This window comes from Bombus bifarius, unplaced genomic scaffold (assembly GCF_011952205.1).
Source record: "Bombus bifarius isolate JDL3187 unplaced genomic scaffold, Bbif_JDL3187 scf7180000008379, whole genome shotgun sequence".
NCBI lineage: Eukaryota > Metazoa > Arthropoda > Insecta > Hymenoptera > Apidae > Bombus > Bombus bifarius.
In genome coordinates, this window is record NW_022884629.1 from 482,132 (window position 1) to 500,035 (window position 17,904).

The 17,904-nt window shown below is 32.7% G+C and overlaps 1 protein-coding gene across 6 annotated transcripts; it reads right to left on the minus strand.

Moving 5' to 3' along the window:
• Positions 1-296: 296 nt before the first annotated feature.
• Positions 297-17,804, minus strand: LOC117212799 (E3 ubiquitin-protein ligase TRIP12). Of its 6 annotated transcripts, none has more exons than XR_004488531.1 (26): positions 16,162-16,463; positions 14,671-15,000; positions 14,230-14,538; positions 13,149-13,235; positions 10,835-11,186; positions 10,562-10,749; positions 10,292-10,465; positions 9,790-10,166; positions 9,432-9,716; positions 8,954-9,334; positions 8,708-8,880; positions 7,746-7,920; positions 7,428-7,656; positions 5,375-5,615; positions 4,884-5,289; positions 4,632-4,820; positions 4,357-4,542; positions 4,081-4,272; positions 3,789-3,994; positions 3,289-3,711; positions 2,962-3,214; positions 2,641-2,886; positions 2,227-2,556; positions 1,815-2,133; positions 1,477-1,726; positions 297-556 (listed from the first exon to the last, which is right to left on the minus strand). XR_004488531.1 is itself a non-coding variant. In XM_033457839.1 (25 exons), the coding sequence occupies exons 2-25, from the start codon at positions 14,969-14,971 to the stop codon at positions 1,530-1,532; spliced, it is 6,219 nt and encodes a 2,072-aa protein (XP_033313730.1). In that variant the 5' UTR covers positions 14,972-15,000; positions 17,654-17,804; the 3' UTR covers positions 297-1,529. The 6 variants fall into 6 exon arrangements, 4 of the variants coding, with proteins under 4 accessions (XP_033313730.1, XP_033313729.1, XP_033313731.1 ...); XR_004488530.1 differs by having other exon boundaries at positions 297-674; XM_033457839.1 differs by lacking the exon at positions 16,162-16,463 and adding an exon at positions 17,654-17,804 and having other exon boundaries at positions 297-1,726.
• Positions 17,805-17,904: the final 100 nt, after the last annotated feature.

A 17,904-nucleotide genomic window follows, 5' to 3' on the forward strand; every position in this document is an offset into this window, starting at 1 on the left:
ATATGAGATCGTTAAACAAAATCATTATCGCAAAATATAATTGACCACTTAAATAATTTTTTTAGATTTCTTTGTTTTTTAAATAATGAATATTAATCTTCGCCTCGATACTTAAAAAAATGCGCGGCGAACAGCGTATAGGTTGGCTTGTCCATTGCGGTGCGAAACGTATAGTTCGCTGTGGCGCGCGCGGTTGGCTAAGTGTTCAAAATCAAAACGATAGTTATATATAATATCAATTAATGTAATCGCTAATTCACCGATTAAGTTCCATGTATATAAAAATAAAAATCAAAAAGTGATGTATGTATATATTGATCATCTCAAACAATGGTACAAAATATAAATGTAAAACAAATAATTGCGTCTTATTCCTTTTCTACTTTTGATCAATTCATATTTTTATCATTTTTGTATAGAATCACATTTCTACAGAGACATAAGAAAGTAATGTACCTTGTATAATCCATTTGATACACCAGCTTCGCTGATTTTTATATCCATTCTATTTCGTATTATACAGTTGTCGTACATGTTTCATAAATAGATACTTCGCCTGTAAATAAGTGGATATAAGAATTTTCTTCGATTCATATATCATTATGATGACTTGATCTGACGATGTTGGCTGCATTCTTACACAGCTAAGTAAAGTATTAATTGGACTATCTTACCTAGAATAAAAATATCAAATAAGTTTAATTAGTGATACATCGAATAAACTTAAATATAGGAGTGTTGCACGTCAATTCGCGCAGTGCTCGCATACTGAAAACTAAGCAGCGAACACAAAGAGATCGATTACGAAATTAAAACGATAATCGTAAACACGCAATTATATTCGGAGTTATTATATTTCTATGATGATGAAACATGAGTTACATCATTAGCGCAGTTTTATTCTTTCATTGATCTTGATTTGTGATTTCATTGCAAATTGCAATGAGGCATGAAATTGGCGATTTATGGCGATGCTAAATGCACCACTGATATAAAATTTACTTATATCTAATAAATGTCCCCTCAGACTAAATTATATTTAATTAGCATGGTGTCTCATAGCAATATCATTTTTTTGTCACTATTATATAATATAAAGTATTTATATAGACTTGCGCATATTAAACTATATTTACAACTTTTATTAATTATTGTAACACATCAAAGATAAGTTTCCTAGAACAAGGCTGCTCCCACGCTACCTGGTTCATAATACCACAAGAGAAAACTCATATGGTAGAGCTAATATTTTTGCACTTTTTTTTTGATGAGAAAATATATCACAATCTATGTTTATAAGTAAAAAGATAAACATCAAATTAGAATTTATTTAAATGAATTTTCACTAAAATCAAGAAAAAGATATTTTCGAAAAAAGCTTATATAAAGTGCAAATGTACGATTACTGAGTTTCGAACAAAACATAGTCTTTTTTTTTTAGATATTTTAAATGGTGTCTGAAGAATTTTGTTCAACCTGGACAATGTGATAGCAAAAGAGCAAATGGCGCGCCGGTTTTCCATCCGTTTCTAGGAAAGGTGGAACGAATGTTGTCCTTCTTGTGCAGCTATTCGCAACTTTTCCCGCATTATTTCTAATGTTGTGTAATCAGGCAGTTTTAAGTAATTAACACAAGTCATTACGGATGGTAAGAAATCGTCTGTGTTCATAGACGGATCGAACGTTTTACGCACTATCGTTAACGGTGGTGTTAAACTCTTGAAACCTGTAACATAACATTTTATTTTTTATATTTTTCTTTCAAATTTATTTGAATATAGTAAATATCATCACATAAAGTAATAAGAACTTACCTCCAACTGGTAACCGAGGTGAACCTGTGACGAATTGAACGAACTGTCTTTGTTCTTCACTGTTGTATTTTGACATAACTTCAAATAGAAAACGAATAGCACGAGAATCTGGTGTATAACCATGATCAGTCCTGCAACACTCTGAAAGCGTTTTTACATCCCATTGTCCACCTGATTGCGCATGTCCACAGAACACAGCTTCAAGTTCTTCAGGGAAGAATAGTTTCAGCTGTGATGGTGGGAATACAGATTCAAATCCTTCCCTAAATGCTTCCATTTGTCTGAAGACACCTTCATATAAGAACCAATGTACCACCAACTAAACAATCAATTTTAAAGTATGAAATTAATAATAGAAAAAAATATCAAATAAGTTCATACATTAACGTTCAAATCATTATAATAAAAGTACCTTGATATATTGATCCAAGTTATAAATGGTAACAGGCATTTCGCCTCCACCTTTCCTTAATTCAATGTTCTCATAACCCGGTAATTCAAAAACAAGGCTAAGATCAGAAATTGAACAGCCATCTAAATTTAATGAGTCTATTAGTTTTGCTTTCTCATGTGGCCTTAATGTTTGATCCTTCTCAATTGTTTCCTTTTGTCTAACAATTTCTTGTAATCTGCTAAGAGTTCGATGTACATCAGGACATACATGTGCTAAATCGGCTAACGTTAGCATATGTTCTTCTCCCAATAACCATCGATAGAAGGTTAAACTGAATGGCAAATCCAACTAAAAAATTATACAAATAAAGATGTAACTCGATGATAATGTCGCAAGTCCTAACTTGCTAATCAACGAAATAAAAATTTGTACCATTCTTGAATCATATATTGCTTTCGCCATAAATTTTCCAAGGAACTTGAATTTTGTTTTAAGTTTTGCAAGATGGGACACTTTAGTATTCCACGCAATCGGCGTTGGGAAAAGTCCTTGCGGAACATTAACATAACCTGTTTCTGTAGGATTTGAACTACCAAGCCAAAGATCAAGGTCAGCACGTTGTAATTCCTGGGAGACTAGAGCATAGAATTCCAATGTTGGACCAAGACCGGTACCAACCTGCAAAACAACAATTATAAAGTACTGTGAAAATAACATGAAAAATAAACTATATAAAAAGTATACAAAATAAACCTCATTGACATATTGCACTTCAAGTAAGGCTTTGCTAGATGCTAAGTCTTGTATAACTAATTCTGCTTGCTTGAGAATATCAGTTCTAGAAATAGTTCGCTTTCTTCGTTCTAAACGTGGAGTAACACGTTCTTGACTATCAGATCCAGATAATTCTGGAGCGGAATCTAAAAGACGCTGCAAAGCTCTGTCTCGATCAAACGATGTTGCGTAAAGTAACAACTGTCTTGTCTCAAACGGAAACAAGAATGGACTGTAAACGATTGAAAATATAATAATTGAGCAAAATTGACATTAGTAAACTATTATGAATTTCGCAGTACTTACCACACTGTAGCAATTTGTTGTAACCACAAAGGTAAGTTTCCAGTCATGATCACTAAAGGATCTTGTAGCTGCCGACTTGCTTTTGCGGCTATTTTATTATTAATGAAGTCTTGTGGAGAAAGTAAATTTAAACCCTTTAGATAAGGAAATAGAACACTCCAATGACGATTTAAAGCGTGTAGAAGACGTAATAGACATAAACCATCCAATGAAGCATCAGTAATAGTAACTGAAGATGGTAAAGTAGGTAACAAATAAGAATCAAGTGGACATCGTTGTGCAGGGACTACTCCTTCAAGCCATAAATTATCCTCTTTTCGTTTTGAACTGATCTTTGTACTTTTTCCTTTGCCTTTGCGGCTACTACCCTGTGAACTTGATCCTGGTTTTGGCGACGTTGTAGTTTCTTCCTCGGGTACAGGTCTAAACGAATAAAAATTATTTGGATCATTTACTTTCCTTATTTACTTTAAAAAGAAGGGGTAAAAATTAAAAATTACCTATAATAAATTGTATGAGTTTGTACCCATACAGCATCGTGGCCAAGTGGTGGTTCACCATCAGCTTCTGCTTCAGAATGATCCATACCAGTACAACCAAATTGCCTAACAGCTTGATAAACAGTCATATTAAAAGGCAGTACTTCATCTCCAATTAAAAACTGGAGTTTATGTTTCGCTGACCCTTGACTTATAACTACTGCTGCCTATAAAATTAATAATATAAATTCAAAATATTGTTACTTATTAATTCAAAAAAGGGTATAAATGTATATACATATACAAATATTACCAATGTATCATCTATATCATCTTCACTGTTATCGTCGTCACTAAGCATAGATTCAGCCTCTCGTATTCTACCATATCCACGAACCATTAAATAACGTTCAATTGCTTGTACTAATGCAAGAGGATCTATCTTAACAGTACCTCCTTTCCACTGTTTTAAGTTGTTACAATCTGGATGCCGTTGAAGATTACACTACAAAATCACAATTATTCAAGTTAAATTATTACTGTTATTCAAGTTAAAATACTATTGTTATTTGAAGATTAAATACTCTACCTTGAGTTGATGTGTATTGAAAAACTTAAGAGCACTAGTGCCTCCACGACCAGCCCCAGATCCTGCTGGTAAATCGTGTACTTTTACAGGAAATTGTTCCAACTGTGCAACACAACTATTCAATTTTGTTACTAGAGCACCAAATGCTCCAGGATTGAAGTCGGTAATGTTATTATCTTGACACATCTAAAAATTAAACATTTGTAATAAGAATGTGCCTCAAAGGAAGTCTCCAATATAAACTATAAAAATGTAAAATAATTTATTTTACTTACTGTTGATTCTGCAAATAGTTTCCAGAACATACGAAGGCGATCATAACGATTACCAGGTGCATCCGTAGTTGTGAGGTAGTTTAGCAGAGCTTTGATGAGACCGCTATAATTCATCTCAAATGGAGATATATCACTTTCCAGTACTATATCTCGTAATTCAGTAAGTGCTGATAACATTTCATCCAGTTCCTATAAATGCATTTTCAATTAATGAATGTTAAATATTGCATAATTATATCAAAAGATACTTACATTTGATTGTAGCCGTTGTATGGCAGCAGTAAGTCTTGAGAGGACTGTCATTGCAGGATGTGTACATGGAGCGTCATCCTGGTATCGAGCCAAAAATTGAGCAGCTTGATCACGTACCCATGCTTTAGCCTTGTCTCGGTTACCTCCTGTTAAACTTGAATTACTAGGCGGCTTTGACAAACTTGTCGATGAACTTGTATCTCTTTTATCGCTAGCAGAACTTGAAGACGATGATTTTCGACCCCATCTAGCAGGATTAAGATTTCCTAAGAAACGATTATTTTTGGGAGCGAAACCAGTAAAAAGCGATTCGGGTTGCTGAGTTTGTTGTGGCGTAGTACCGCCAAGTCTAGAAAATCGACCCTTCTTATTGTGTCGTTTCCTTTTCAGGACATCTCCAATTCTCCTAATAAAATATTTAATGTAAATAATATACTACATCCACAGTATAAGATATTTTTTCAAGATATTTTAGTGTTGCATACACGTACAAATGAGCACTTTGTGGTGTAGTTACATCATCTACAGAAGAGTTTAATTCATTTCTAGTATGCGTTTCCATCGATGCAGAGAGATTTGATTTCAACTGACATGTTGCAATCGTACCGAATAATATATTACCATTCGTTGATGGAGAAGCAATTGGAGATGTAGCATTACTAGAAGAAAACATCGTGGTGGAACAAAGCGACGTATTAGACGGACCTGGCTGTGGGCTTGGTAATGATGTACCTAAGAAAGGTAAAAATGAAAAATATAAATGTTAAATCATATATTTTGTAACGTAATAAGTACTGTAATATATATATATATATATATATATATATATATATATATGTCGGAGATAAGAGGACACCAGCGCCTTCCCTCTGAAACCTCGGGAAAATCCATAAAAACATTGTAATTAAAATCTACAGTTGTAATTAAACGATTTACCGTCATTCTACCCAATTGTATTTGTTTGAGATTTGTGACAATGAGCTTGGGCTCAAGGCGACAATCAGTCGCCGAACGTAGCCGCGGTCAACGGGATGAACCCTCCGTCTAACAAAGGCATTGAGTAATTCTATAGCTCTTCTTAAAAGAAATATTTGTAGCGGCACGCGACAGTAAACATTCCAACGGTTTCTGTCCCGTGGCTCGCCACACGCAGATCCTATTCTTCGGGTATGATGGTTACCAGATGCCGACGCGTCTCCGCAGTACGTGATCAGCTAGCCCGAGGGCCTTACGAAGATTAACGCCTTACGGTCAGTGAATATTAACAAAGAATCCAACTTAGATTCTGCGTGTACGTACGACTACCATCCTGTTGTCCGCGAACCTAAGACCATTGTCACTAGTGTCGCGAGTGTGTGATCATTGTGAGTTTGCGTCAACTTTGTAACATTTTTGTGTGTGTCAATAAAAGTAACTTCAGCGGTGTAAGAAAATGGATAGCTTCAGTGAAGAATCCTTACCTGTCCCAAGCTCCCGCCACGAGGACGACTCGGGCCCAGACTCGGATTCTGACTCGATATATATATATATATATATGTGTGTGTCGGGTTTACATTAGAATTAGGGTTAGGGGCGTGAAGCGAATCTTCGTTTGGATAACACGTTGTCGTTATGCAATAGAGAAGACATTGGCTAGTGCAAATACGATTATCATAGAACCGGACAAGTAACCGTGGTAATTAGATACTCGAGAAACTAATGATAATGATCCTAGGTTCAATAACGAATCCGCGGTCGATGGGATGATAGATGATAGCTCACAAAATCTAAGTCGGACGCGTAATATTCACTGGTCGTAAAGGGTTACTCTTTTCGTCGATGAGATCGCGAGAGAGAATGACTTTCCCGTCCCGATGATGCCACAGAGGAAAACTATATTGAGGTGTGTCTAAGGACACGAGATCATCGGATTCGTCGAGAAAAGCCTTCGTTCAGAAAGTAAGGGAAATTGGCGTTGCTGCTAATTGATCAATCTCCATATCGGTGGTTAGAAAAAGATGCTAGCCGCCCTCGAGGGAAAGTTGCTAGTTGGAGACGCCGCTCGTTGAAAAATAGGTCTCCCCTATTTTCCCATAGTTGGGACAGACTATTTGTCTGTTTGAAGGACTTTAGTTAGCTAAATCTTAAGATTTATAACGGGCTCTCGGGCTAGCTGAACATGTACTGCGTGTGGCAAGCTACGGGACAGAGACCGTTGGAATGTTTACTGTCGCGTGTTACAACTATTTCCTTTTTAAGGAGAGCTATAGAATTATTCCATGCCTTTGTTAGACAAAGCGTTCATCCCGTGACCGCGGCTACGTTCGGCGACTGGCTGTCGCCTCGAGCCCAAGCTCATTGTCACAACTCTCGAACAATTGCAATCGGATTGAATAACTATGATTGTTTAATTGCAGCTATAGTAAACTCTAGGTTGCAATGTTGCGGGATTATCCAAAATTCCAAACACTCCGGTGTTCTTTCATCTCCGACACACACACACATATATATATATATATATATATAATATAATATATAATAAATAAATATATATAGGCAGATTACCAGTACTAGAAGGACACTTGGGTGGTGAAACACCAAGAGGTACTTCAGGATCAGCTAGTTGACGAATTTGATGTAGAACGCCCTCACGATGAAAATGAACCCCAAATACTTGTGGTAGTCTTTTCATTAATATACTTGCCATCTGCAGAGCTCCAATAACAATTCGTAAATCTTGGGATGCTAGCATACCCGCTATGTGTGATGATACTACTTGATTTTTTAAGACGTCCTGTATTAATAATAATAAAGGAGATTGTAAACAATGATGAACAATTTAAAAAATATAATAGTATTCTCATTTAGCTCATATACACTTACCTTAAGTAAATCTGTCGAGGCATAATAGACCATACGTAACAGAGCTCGGAGACATTTACATTTTACAGCAGGACCAGCAGAACTACTGTAGACTTCATATAACACAGAGAATAACGTTCGAATAAACGATACTAACCATTCATTTGTTTCAATTACTGGAGGTACAACATCCATGCTACAAGAATTTATAATACGAATTATAATACCTAAAACTTGTGAAAAATTCATTTTGGATATTGACACTCTGGAGACCGGTTGCTCTGACAAGCATATAGCCTGAATTCCCAGGTGTATTTGGAGCGATCGGAAAAGATTCAAAACGACCAATATCTAATATATTGATAATGGTTTCGTATTATTCAATCATGTAATATAAGAACACTTTCATAACGTTTCGTTTATAGGATCCATTGCGTTTTTATTGTTTTATTTAACAATAGTTAACATTTTTATAGGATACCGCACGAAGTATGAAAGACGCGAATTCGTGTCTCCGGTCCCCAGAATGTTAACACTTAACCAACCACGCGTGCCACAGCGAGCTATACGTTTCTCACTGCAATGGATAAGCCATCCTATATCCGTATTTTTCCAAGTTTTAAAACATCAAATTAAAAGTATATATTAAAAATATAAAAAAATATAGGTAAAATTAAAAACATTAAAGAGTACTAAAGATAAATAACAAATTCAATTAAAAATAAAAATAAAATGCAATTAAAAATTCATAATGCATTTTAATATTTTTTTTACAGTGTGGTATCGTTCGATTATAACTTTATTTAGTCATAACTGATAATGTAACTTTTTAATTAATTTTAACACCACTAAATTGGTGTATTTTATTATACACTCTACTTTATAAAAAAAACGCATTGCTAAAGTCAAAAAGGGAGATCTCCCCGTTCGGTTGGCTAAGTGTTAACATATCTTAATTCATAAAGATATTAATATATTTTTACTTAGATGAACATGTAGGACTTTTGCCTTCTGAAGGATGCGCATTCACTCTGCGAAAAATGCTCCTTGCTAACCCAATATCTTCATTAATTTGTTTCATCACAGTCAAATCTATCGTATAAGTTCGTCCTAAAGAGGACAAGCAAATTTCATCCTCCCCATTTTGGAATGCCATCTGAAGAAAACATTGTCATTTTACTCTACATATTTGATTTTTTATAATGTTTAATCAAGTATGATTACAATACCTCAATGATTCTAGAATCAATAGTGCTAAATGGATGACAGCAATGTCTTTCATCGCGCCATTCCCAATGAACATTTTCTTGTTGATTACTGGTCCTTTCAAGTAAACTATTTACACTAAATATGCCATCTGTTGGTAAAGAAGGCATGAGTTCTTCAATCAAACAAGTGATTTCAAACCACTCTTGCGGAGATCGCGGCACTAATTCTACATCTTCCGTTTTCACTTCTAATGATCCAGTTAAAAGATAACTTAATGTGAAAGCTATATTCTGTTGCAGAAGCAGCTGTGCCAAATCAGGACAGCGATTTGATATCACAGAGAGCATTCGCAACACTGTTATGAAATTACCAATGCTGTTAACAGGTGGGGTAATCATAAGCTAAAATATAAGAAAATGCATATATCTTTAGTAATAAAGTTCATAAAACATTACATTATTAAGAAAAATAATAATAGAAGATAAGTATTTCTCTTACCAACTGTTGTAAGTTTTGAAGAAGTTCTGCATTGATAATTTTATGTAAAGTCACTGGATCGTGTTGAAAACTATCAACTAATCGACTAAATGCTTGACAAACACACTCAACACTTTTCTTATCTTGGTTTGTCAATCTACTTGTTAATAAAGGTAAACTATCAGCTACTAAGTGAAAATCATCAGGATGAAGATTTTGACAACAGTTTGCTGTAATCGTTAATGCAGCTCGTTGTGCTGTGATATTAAAAAAATCGACGAATTTTAAACAAGCTGATACTCCTCCCTAAAAATAGACGTGATAATAAGAAACAACATTCGTTTTAAATTGATCGTCAATGAATTAATACTATGCATACCGCATGTAAAATGGTTTTGCTATGTCTTCGAGAAAGCATAGCTAGCGCTGTTAAACACTGTTCTGCTACGTCCATACATTCGATAGATTCTAGTTTTTGTAAGAACACTGGAACAGCGTCAACCACAACTGTTGACGATCGAGGTAAAGCTTCCATCATGTAAGTAAGAGCACGACATGCGTGTGTCATTATTACAAAATTATGTTCTATTCCGAGTAAATTTATTAATGCTGCAACCACTTGTTTCACAGGGAAGCCAGCTAATGTATCTTCATTTCCCATAACAAGGATTTCACCCATTCCAATAACAGCTTGTAGCTGTTCTCCTTCATCATCAACAGCTTGCAAACCAGTCAGCAACTGTTGTGCTTTAGCAGCTAGAATTATAAAATTATTTTCTAAACATAATACTTATTTAAAAAATTGCTTTTAATAAAAATGAAAATATAAAATGAAAAAATGAAATAAGAAAAAGTAGAATTTGCAAAGAAGAGAATATTACCAGAACTTGCACCCATACTTCTATTTAACAAGTGCTGCATTCGTGGTGCTAATGCACCAAACACATGAGGAGGTAAACCTCTAGCTTCAAGTAATGCTTGCAACCTCCCAACTTCCCCATCATCACTTTCACTGTCTCCAGTAGTCCCTGACATTCCGGATGGTCCTCCACTTGCTTAATAAAAAAATGATATTGTAACACTAACTTCTTGAAAAAAGAGTTATGACTTGTAACATTTGTTGTAGACCATCTTGTATATAAGGAACTTACCAGTGGCAGACGTAGCAGTGGATGCCAATTCGTCTTCTCCAGTTGTGGATACTAATTGACTACTAGAAACTGCAGATGAAACAGTTGTCGGGGTGGTACTATTAGTCAAAGAGTCAGTACCTGGCATTACACTTCCTCCTGAACCTCCTTCTATCACTGCTTTTCTTGCACGTGATGAAGAGCGATGTCTGTTCGAATAAAACGTTATAGTTGTGATAACATACATTAAACATCATGACATTTAAAACATAATAATCATTTTTAAGCAATTACCTGGAGCTCGAACAGGTGCCTGTTGTAGTATCTTTTTTATGATGCTTTCCTGAAGTTTTGTTAATACTTGACAGATCTTTATAATCACTGGATAATTTTGCGCGAGAACGTAATATATGCTTGTGCGCAGGATGAGGGTGTGCAGGGTTGGCAGTGGCGGTGGCAGACACAGGTGGATTGGCAGTGGCTGTGGCGATGCCACTAGTGCCTGCCCCGTCATGTGCCAACGCCCCCCCACCACTCTCCACAGAATTACTGGCTGCGTTACCCACTCTGATGCTGGACTTCACACTTAAAACTTGACTACTTGCACTGCTACTCGCGCAGGTTGTACCACCGTGGGATTTTGACCCTAAAATATTGAAACATTTTACTATTATTATTATTATGATTTATATATATAAAGACTTCAATACTTGCAATGATTTTTAAATGTTCTAAAACTTGATTATCGTTGAAAATCATTACCACTTTGGATAACAAGAAAGGGAAAAACGTTAACATACATATATAATGTTTTAGTGCACATAAAACAAATTTTTTAAATATCATTGTTTTTTGTGCATAATTATCAAGGAATTAAGCATTTTCACAAGTTAAAAGTTGATAATAAGTACGTTATAACTTATAATACTATATGTACGTTGTCTTCTGTGCAATCTACAACCTATTCAAGCATGTTTTTCTTTTTATAGATATTTATGTTAATTGCATACATATTCGTATTACACATGTTCATGGAATAATCCTGTGCTAAACCTAAATAGATGTACAACACATGCTTTTATTCATTTTACAGACTTCATAAATGATCTTAAGGATTAAAAAGTATGTATAATATCACATATTGATGATAATATTACATTTATAAATATAGTAACAAAATAGACTGGGAGGTTATGTTTATATGTGATAAAAATGATAAACAATGGATATTAGAATAAATTTCACATAAAATCAAAAGTTAAAGCAAAATACAAATTAAATGCCTTCTTTATATCTAAAAATTTATGAAGGAACAAACATGTGATTTATACAGACATATGTTTATGCTTTAGTAATTATAAACATTTTTCATTTTATAAAATATATAGATTATTATATATAGATTATTTCATTAAATTTTCAAGAAATGATAGTATTTAATAATATTTAAATAAATATTTGCAGTATAATTATAACATTAAAATATGATTATTGTATTAAATACTATTCAATAAGTTTTATATTATTACAGGAAAGAAATATTAGAGATCACTCATGTATAGTTATATTGTATAGGTATTTTCCATATCTGCATGTAAGGCTTTGTACATCTTTTGTAGAATATACAAAATGTGTTTATATATATATGTATATATCTCTCTTTTAACAAAGTGCATATACAAAATATGTATTTTTGCTCAACATTACCACAAGTGAACTATATTTACCTTATTAATTTGACACTATCCATCCCATTAAATTAAATGAAAATATTGCACATACTATATTGCACATTTGGATACATAAATTTAATATATTTAGTAATTTTCAAAACTGAAAATAATAATTATTTTAGTAAAAATTTGGACCATTAAGATAATGTTTATAAATCTATAGAAATTGATACATTTTATTAATGATCATTACTAATTGTATGCATATTGTAGACATAATTATATATCTTATTATATGTATATATATTATTTAATACATACATAAATGCTGCATTTTGTAATATGAAAAAATGTCTTTTTAATTGTAAGAAACTGCATTAAATAGAGAAATAAAATTGTATATTGTACAATGTATATGTATGAGTATTAAGGCATGGTCTTTTATTTGTGAATAACTAAATTGTTTTTATAATATTCTATTCAATTGTTATGCTAATATTTTTGATCTATCTTCATACCTCATGAAGTATTTGCACATCAAAATCTCCAAGTAATAAAACAATGTTGAGTGAGTGTTTGAATTTATATGTATATATAAATTTCATACAAACACACACACACACAAATGTATGTATATAGATATATATATATGGAATTTCACCATGAAATTTTAAATAGCACAAACATGTATAACTTACATCAGAACCATATTTATTTTATATATGTCTGGAGAAATAATGTCATGCATAAATCATATTTGACACAAACAATTTGATCTCATTTATATATGATATACTTGCATATGGGTATGGAAAACCAATTTAGAGAGCAGATTTATAATGACTTGTATTCGTTTAAAGAAATCTACTCATGAATTTTTAAGAGAAAATAAGGGTAAGAAAATGTAGTACGAAGTGTGTACTCCTTAGGCTTACCTTCTTGATGATACGTTTGTGTTGATATTGGAAAAAGTGCTTTGACAGCAGACACAAATCCTTCCAGACATTCGCTCATCCTCAGGCCTAATGATACAGTCTGATCTATGACTCTTATTTTGGTAATACTTTCTTTCTTTAATTTTAAGATATTTGTGAATCAACAAATCCTAGTTTTACTACCCTATACTTTAGCCTACTACTCCATTAAATGAAGGTTGCAAAACACATTCTTTTAATATATGAGCAAAGATGTTTTTAGTTGATCATGATAATAAATTTATATGATATTATTGTATCAAATATATGTTGTGAATACGAATATTATTGTTTTTACTCGTGTGTGTTTAAAGGTATTATTATTATTTAATTTGTTTATAAAGATTTCTATTTAAGTCTATTTGAACAGAACATTTATGTAGTTAATTTTAATTGTTTTGGAACATTTTAAAAGGTTAGTTCTTCAAAATTATTATTGATTAATTCCATTAACAAATAATTACAATTGTTTAAGAAATGTATGTTAGAAAAAATAAAAGTATATGTTGTTAATAATAAATAAAAAGATATTGCATTTTTTTTAACAAAACAAAATTTTCAGAAAATATTTCTTAATTTAAGTATTCTGTTAAGCAACTGATAATTATCATATTTCTTATTAATCATTACAAATTATAAAACATTATAAATAAAAAAATTTAACACAACAATGAATTGCTAGTACATAAACAATTAAAATGTAATGTTAATTATACATATTATACAAAACCATAAGTTCATTGTTCTTAAAATAATAAGATCTTATTTACATTAAAAGTGATTAATTTTTCAAAGTAAAAGAGCCCATTTACAGAAAATGCATATTAATTAATTATAATTGGTAAATATGTTAATTAATTAATTATTACTTACTGTTGTTATTGTTACAATTTATGCATTTATATACGTTCTTAAAATAAAAATTATTAAAATAAATGCATTTTTAGAGTTGGTTTAATTTGTATTATGTGTTCACTCAAATCACACATCACATCTCATTGCAACCAACACTTTTTAATATAAAACCAATAAATACACTAACCTCTTGTTCTTGATGTGGATGGATGACTAGTAACTGATGTAGTAGTTGATGTTGGTACCAAATTGTTATATGTTAAGTCTTCTTTACTATCGTAACCACTGGACACTGATAAATTGTAACTAGTATTTCCTTGCGACGTAGCTTGTGGATTTTGTGGCGTACGAGACCGAGTCCTTGATGCAACACAGTCAATAGCTGTTAAATTTAACTCTGGCAAACTTGTTCTTGCAACACTACGAGCTCTTGTACTGTTCGCACTAATATTATAGCTTGATTGCTGGACTTTATGTTGTGGCTTCCAATTATTATCTATAGAAAATAATATAGACTATAGTTAGAATTATAACCAATTTTTAATAAACATGACACTTAAAATAATAGTAAAAGAATGAAACAATATGTAAGGATTATGTTTATATTGTTTTAAAAAAATATAATTACCTAGATATGATTCTAAGCCACTGCCATGACCTTTAAATTCACCTCTTGTTCTAATTCCTGTTGATTCACTTGAATGTTTACAAGAAGTATTATTAAAAACTTCAGATGATTGTGGATCACCAATAGTTTGTCTACGTCTTTTTTCTTCTAATGTGACAGGAATAGAACCAGTGCTTTGTCGTTTTCTATAACCACTACTACCACTGCTAGAGCTCTTCCTTCTAACCTTAGAGGTGTCTGCTGAAGCACTGGCCGTCTCTACAGACCCCCCTGATGACAACTGATCTTGTTGATCTGCCATAGATTAATCGACTCATGCCACTATTCTGTCTGCAACAAAAAAGAAAATATTTCTTATAATTTTTTAAATAAATGAGAAACTAATAAAATATCATGTAAAAATTCTATAACATATAATCACTTTAATGAAACCCAAAGTGATTATAAAATAGTGAATATCCTTGGCACCACATTCATTATATAATAACAAGAGTATAATCTAAGTTAAGAGAATAATCTAAGTTAAGATTGAAATTAGAATTAAAAATATCAAACAGAATAATAAATCTAAATTAAAAGTAATTCTAATTTTAACATTTGTCATGAAAATAAGGTTTTGAAAGATTAAAATTAGAAGATATAGTTGAAATTACAACTATCCTAAATTTTTTTTCATAAACATTTTTACAAATATTTCATTATAGTTAACTTTCATTATTAAAATATAGTTTATTTAAAGAGAAAAATATTAACAAAAAACACATTAAATATGTTCATTACATAAAAGCCTGTACAAATGTTGAAAGAGTAATGTATTATTATTTAAAAATGTAACAAAGAAATATATATATCTACTTACAAATAATGCGTTAAAAGTAAAAAATGTATGTGTGTGTGTGTGTGTGTGTGTGTGTAATTTCAACACAATAGATTAAACAGAAATCACTTATTACGATAAATCAATGGACACTTGGATAAGAGGAGCGTGACTAAATAATACAGCAGAGGCGATGCGCAATTAATGTTTTCCTTCACGGTGAAAGAGATAGTAACAAACCCAAGAATCATAACAAACAGTACAACTGGTGTCCGTTTATAATATCATGGTCAATGCAAAATTGTGCCGTTGACATCATAGAACCTCTTCTAAGAATACTAGGATTACATAGTCGCAACAAAGCCACGAATAGATTCCGTACAACCGTAAGATATTCAACGAAAGACGTAAATAATTACAACAAAGACTCGTAAGTGAGCAAGCCACCATTTGCTTGTGAACAAGTAATGGAGGACGAGTTCTTTCTTCGTCTCTTTCTATCTTTAGTTTCTCCACTCTCGTTACCGTGTGACCTCAGGTTTAGGTCCTCGAAAAAGAGAACCCTACTTAGGTATGCAGGTCCTCGACAAAAAGTAAAAGAAGAAGAAGAAGAAGAAGAAAAAAAAACGACTAGAAGAGAGGAAAAGAATTCTCAATTACAGAATAAAGATTACCTGAATGTCGGATAAACATGCCCAGGGCATCGCGAGGAAAATGTCTTCTCGTCGATGATTTTTATGAGCACAAACGTTTCTTGTTACATACGACACAAAAATGGATTCTCGCACAAAGCACGTACGTTGGTGAGTGGCTATGTGCAGTAGCACACACCAAAAAACGCACCAAACGCACTACCGAGGCACACTGAAGCAACTCAGCGGAATGCGACGGCTATCGGGATCGGGTTGGTTAGAATTGGGAAGCTGGAGAACGCTCCGCCCCCATCAGGAAACGTCACACACGAATTCAACGTAGGTGTGTTCGAAAACACGGTGCCCGCATGGAGTGAAATCGCAATTCATAACGGAACAGCAGACGCGAAACCGGCGCGAATAGCCATCTTGCCGCAGTTTTTTCAAACACCAACTTTTACTTTCTCTTCGTTTGTAGTGCCAAATTAATCGCAAACAATTGATTGAATATCAATGAGAAATCTTCAAATATATAATTATTCCCTGGTTAAGATATATGTATGTGTATATATACATGTATTTATATACACATACTATAATTATATACAGAATAGTATACGTGTAATAATATATAGACATATACTACGATACATACACAATAATATGCATATGACTATGCGTATGCGTGTGTGTATTCGTGTGTGTGTGTGATTCAATATGTTGTTCTGTAACATTATATGCTATGTTACAGTACCTCAAAAGAATTTTTCTTTTTATGTTTTTCAAACTAGTACAATGAACTTATATATTTTTATAAATAAACATAAATCTGTCTAATAGAAAAGAAATCATGATTCGAATAAATGCGATTTCCACTAATGGGTGACATGTGACATGTCAAACCTTAAACACTGCTTGGATTCAAAATAAATATGATTAGGTTATCATAAATAAATGTGTTAAGCAGACAGAATTATAGAGCGGCGATAAAACAACGTATATAAAATTAATGTACGTTAATGATAACATGGAGGTGTAACAGATTAAACCAAAAAGCTTGTTATTCGTTGTTCAATACTTTTAAAAAATTCTTATAGTTTTGTCAACTCAATCTTAACTATTACAAACGCATTTGCTGATAACGTGTCAAATGATAATTATAAAACGTTTTTGAGATTAAACAGACAGATAGAAAGTTGAAACAATTATAAAACTGTTATTTCATCACTTTTTAAATCTTCTAGGAAAACACGTAAACTTCACAATTACGATGTCGTAACGAATGTCGAATTCTGGTTCTATTGTTTGATCACGGCAAGTATGTACACATCGTTACGATTGGTTGAAAATCTGATTTAGTAGTATCCAATTGGCCGATAAGTTAAAATATTTCTCAACCTATGTCAAAACAGTTTGCAATAAATGAAATATACTGATAAAATAAACAGAACAAATGTTTGGCAGAACCGTAACAGATGTTATAATTATTAAACGTTTGTTGATCCTTTTAATTTTATTTAAAATAACTACTTACCGAAAAAGGGAGCTCCTCCCTGGAAGTCGAACTCCAGTTACGCAATGCGATGTATAAGAGGACACGTGAAAATACAGACTGTGCTGTCAAGTCGATTAGAGCGTCGTCTGCTACGATATCTCGACCGAGGATTATACAGGATGCAAGTTGTATGGTTGATTCAGCTGAAGCATGTGCGTCCCTTTATGTAGCCATACTGTAACGTTCTCTGAACGATGATTGGTTAATGTGTATTATTCGATTTTTATTAA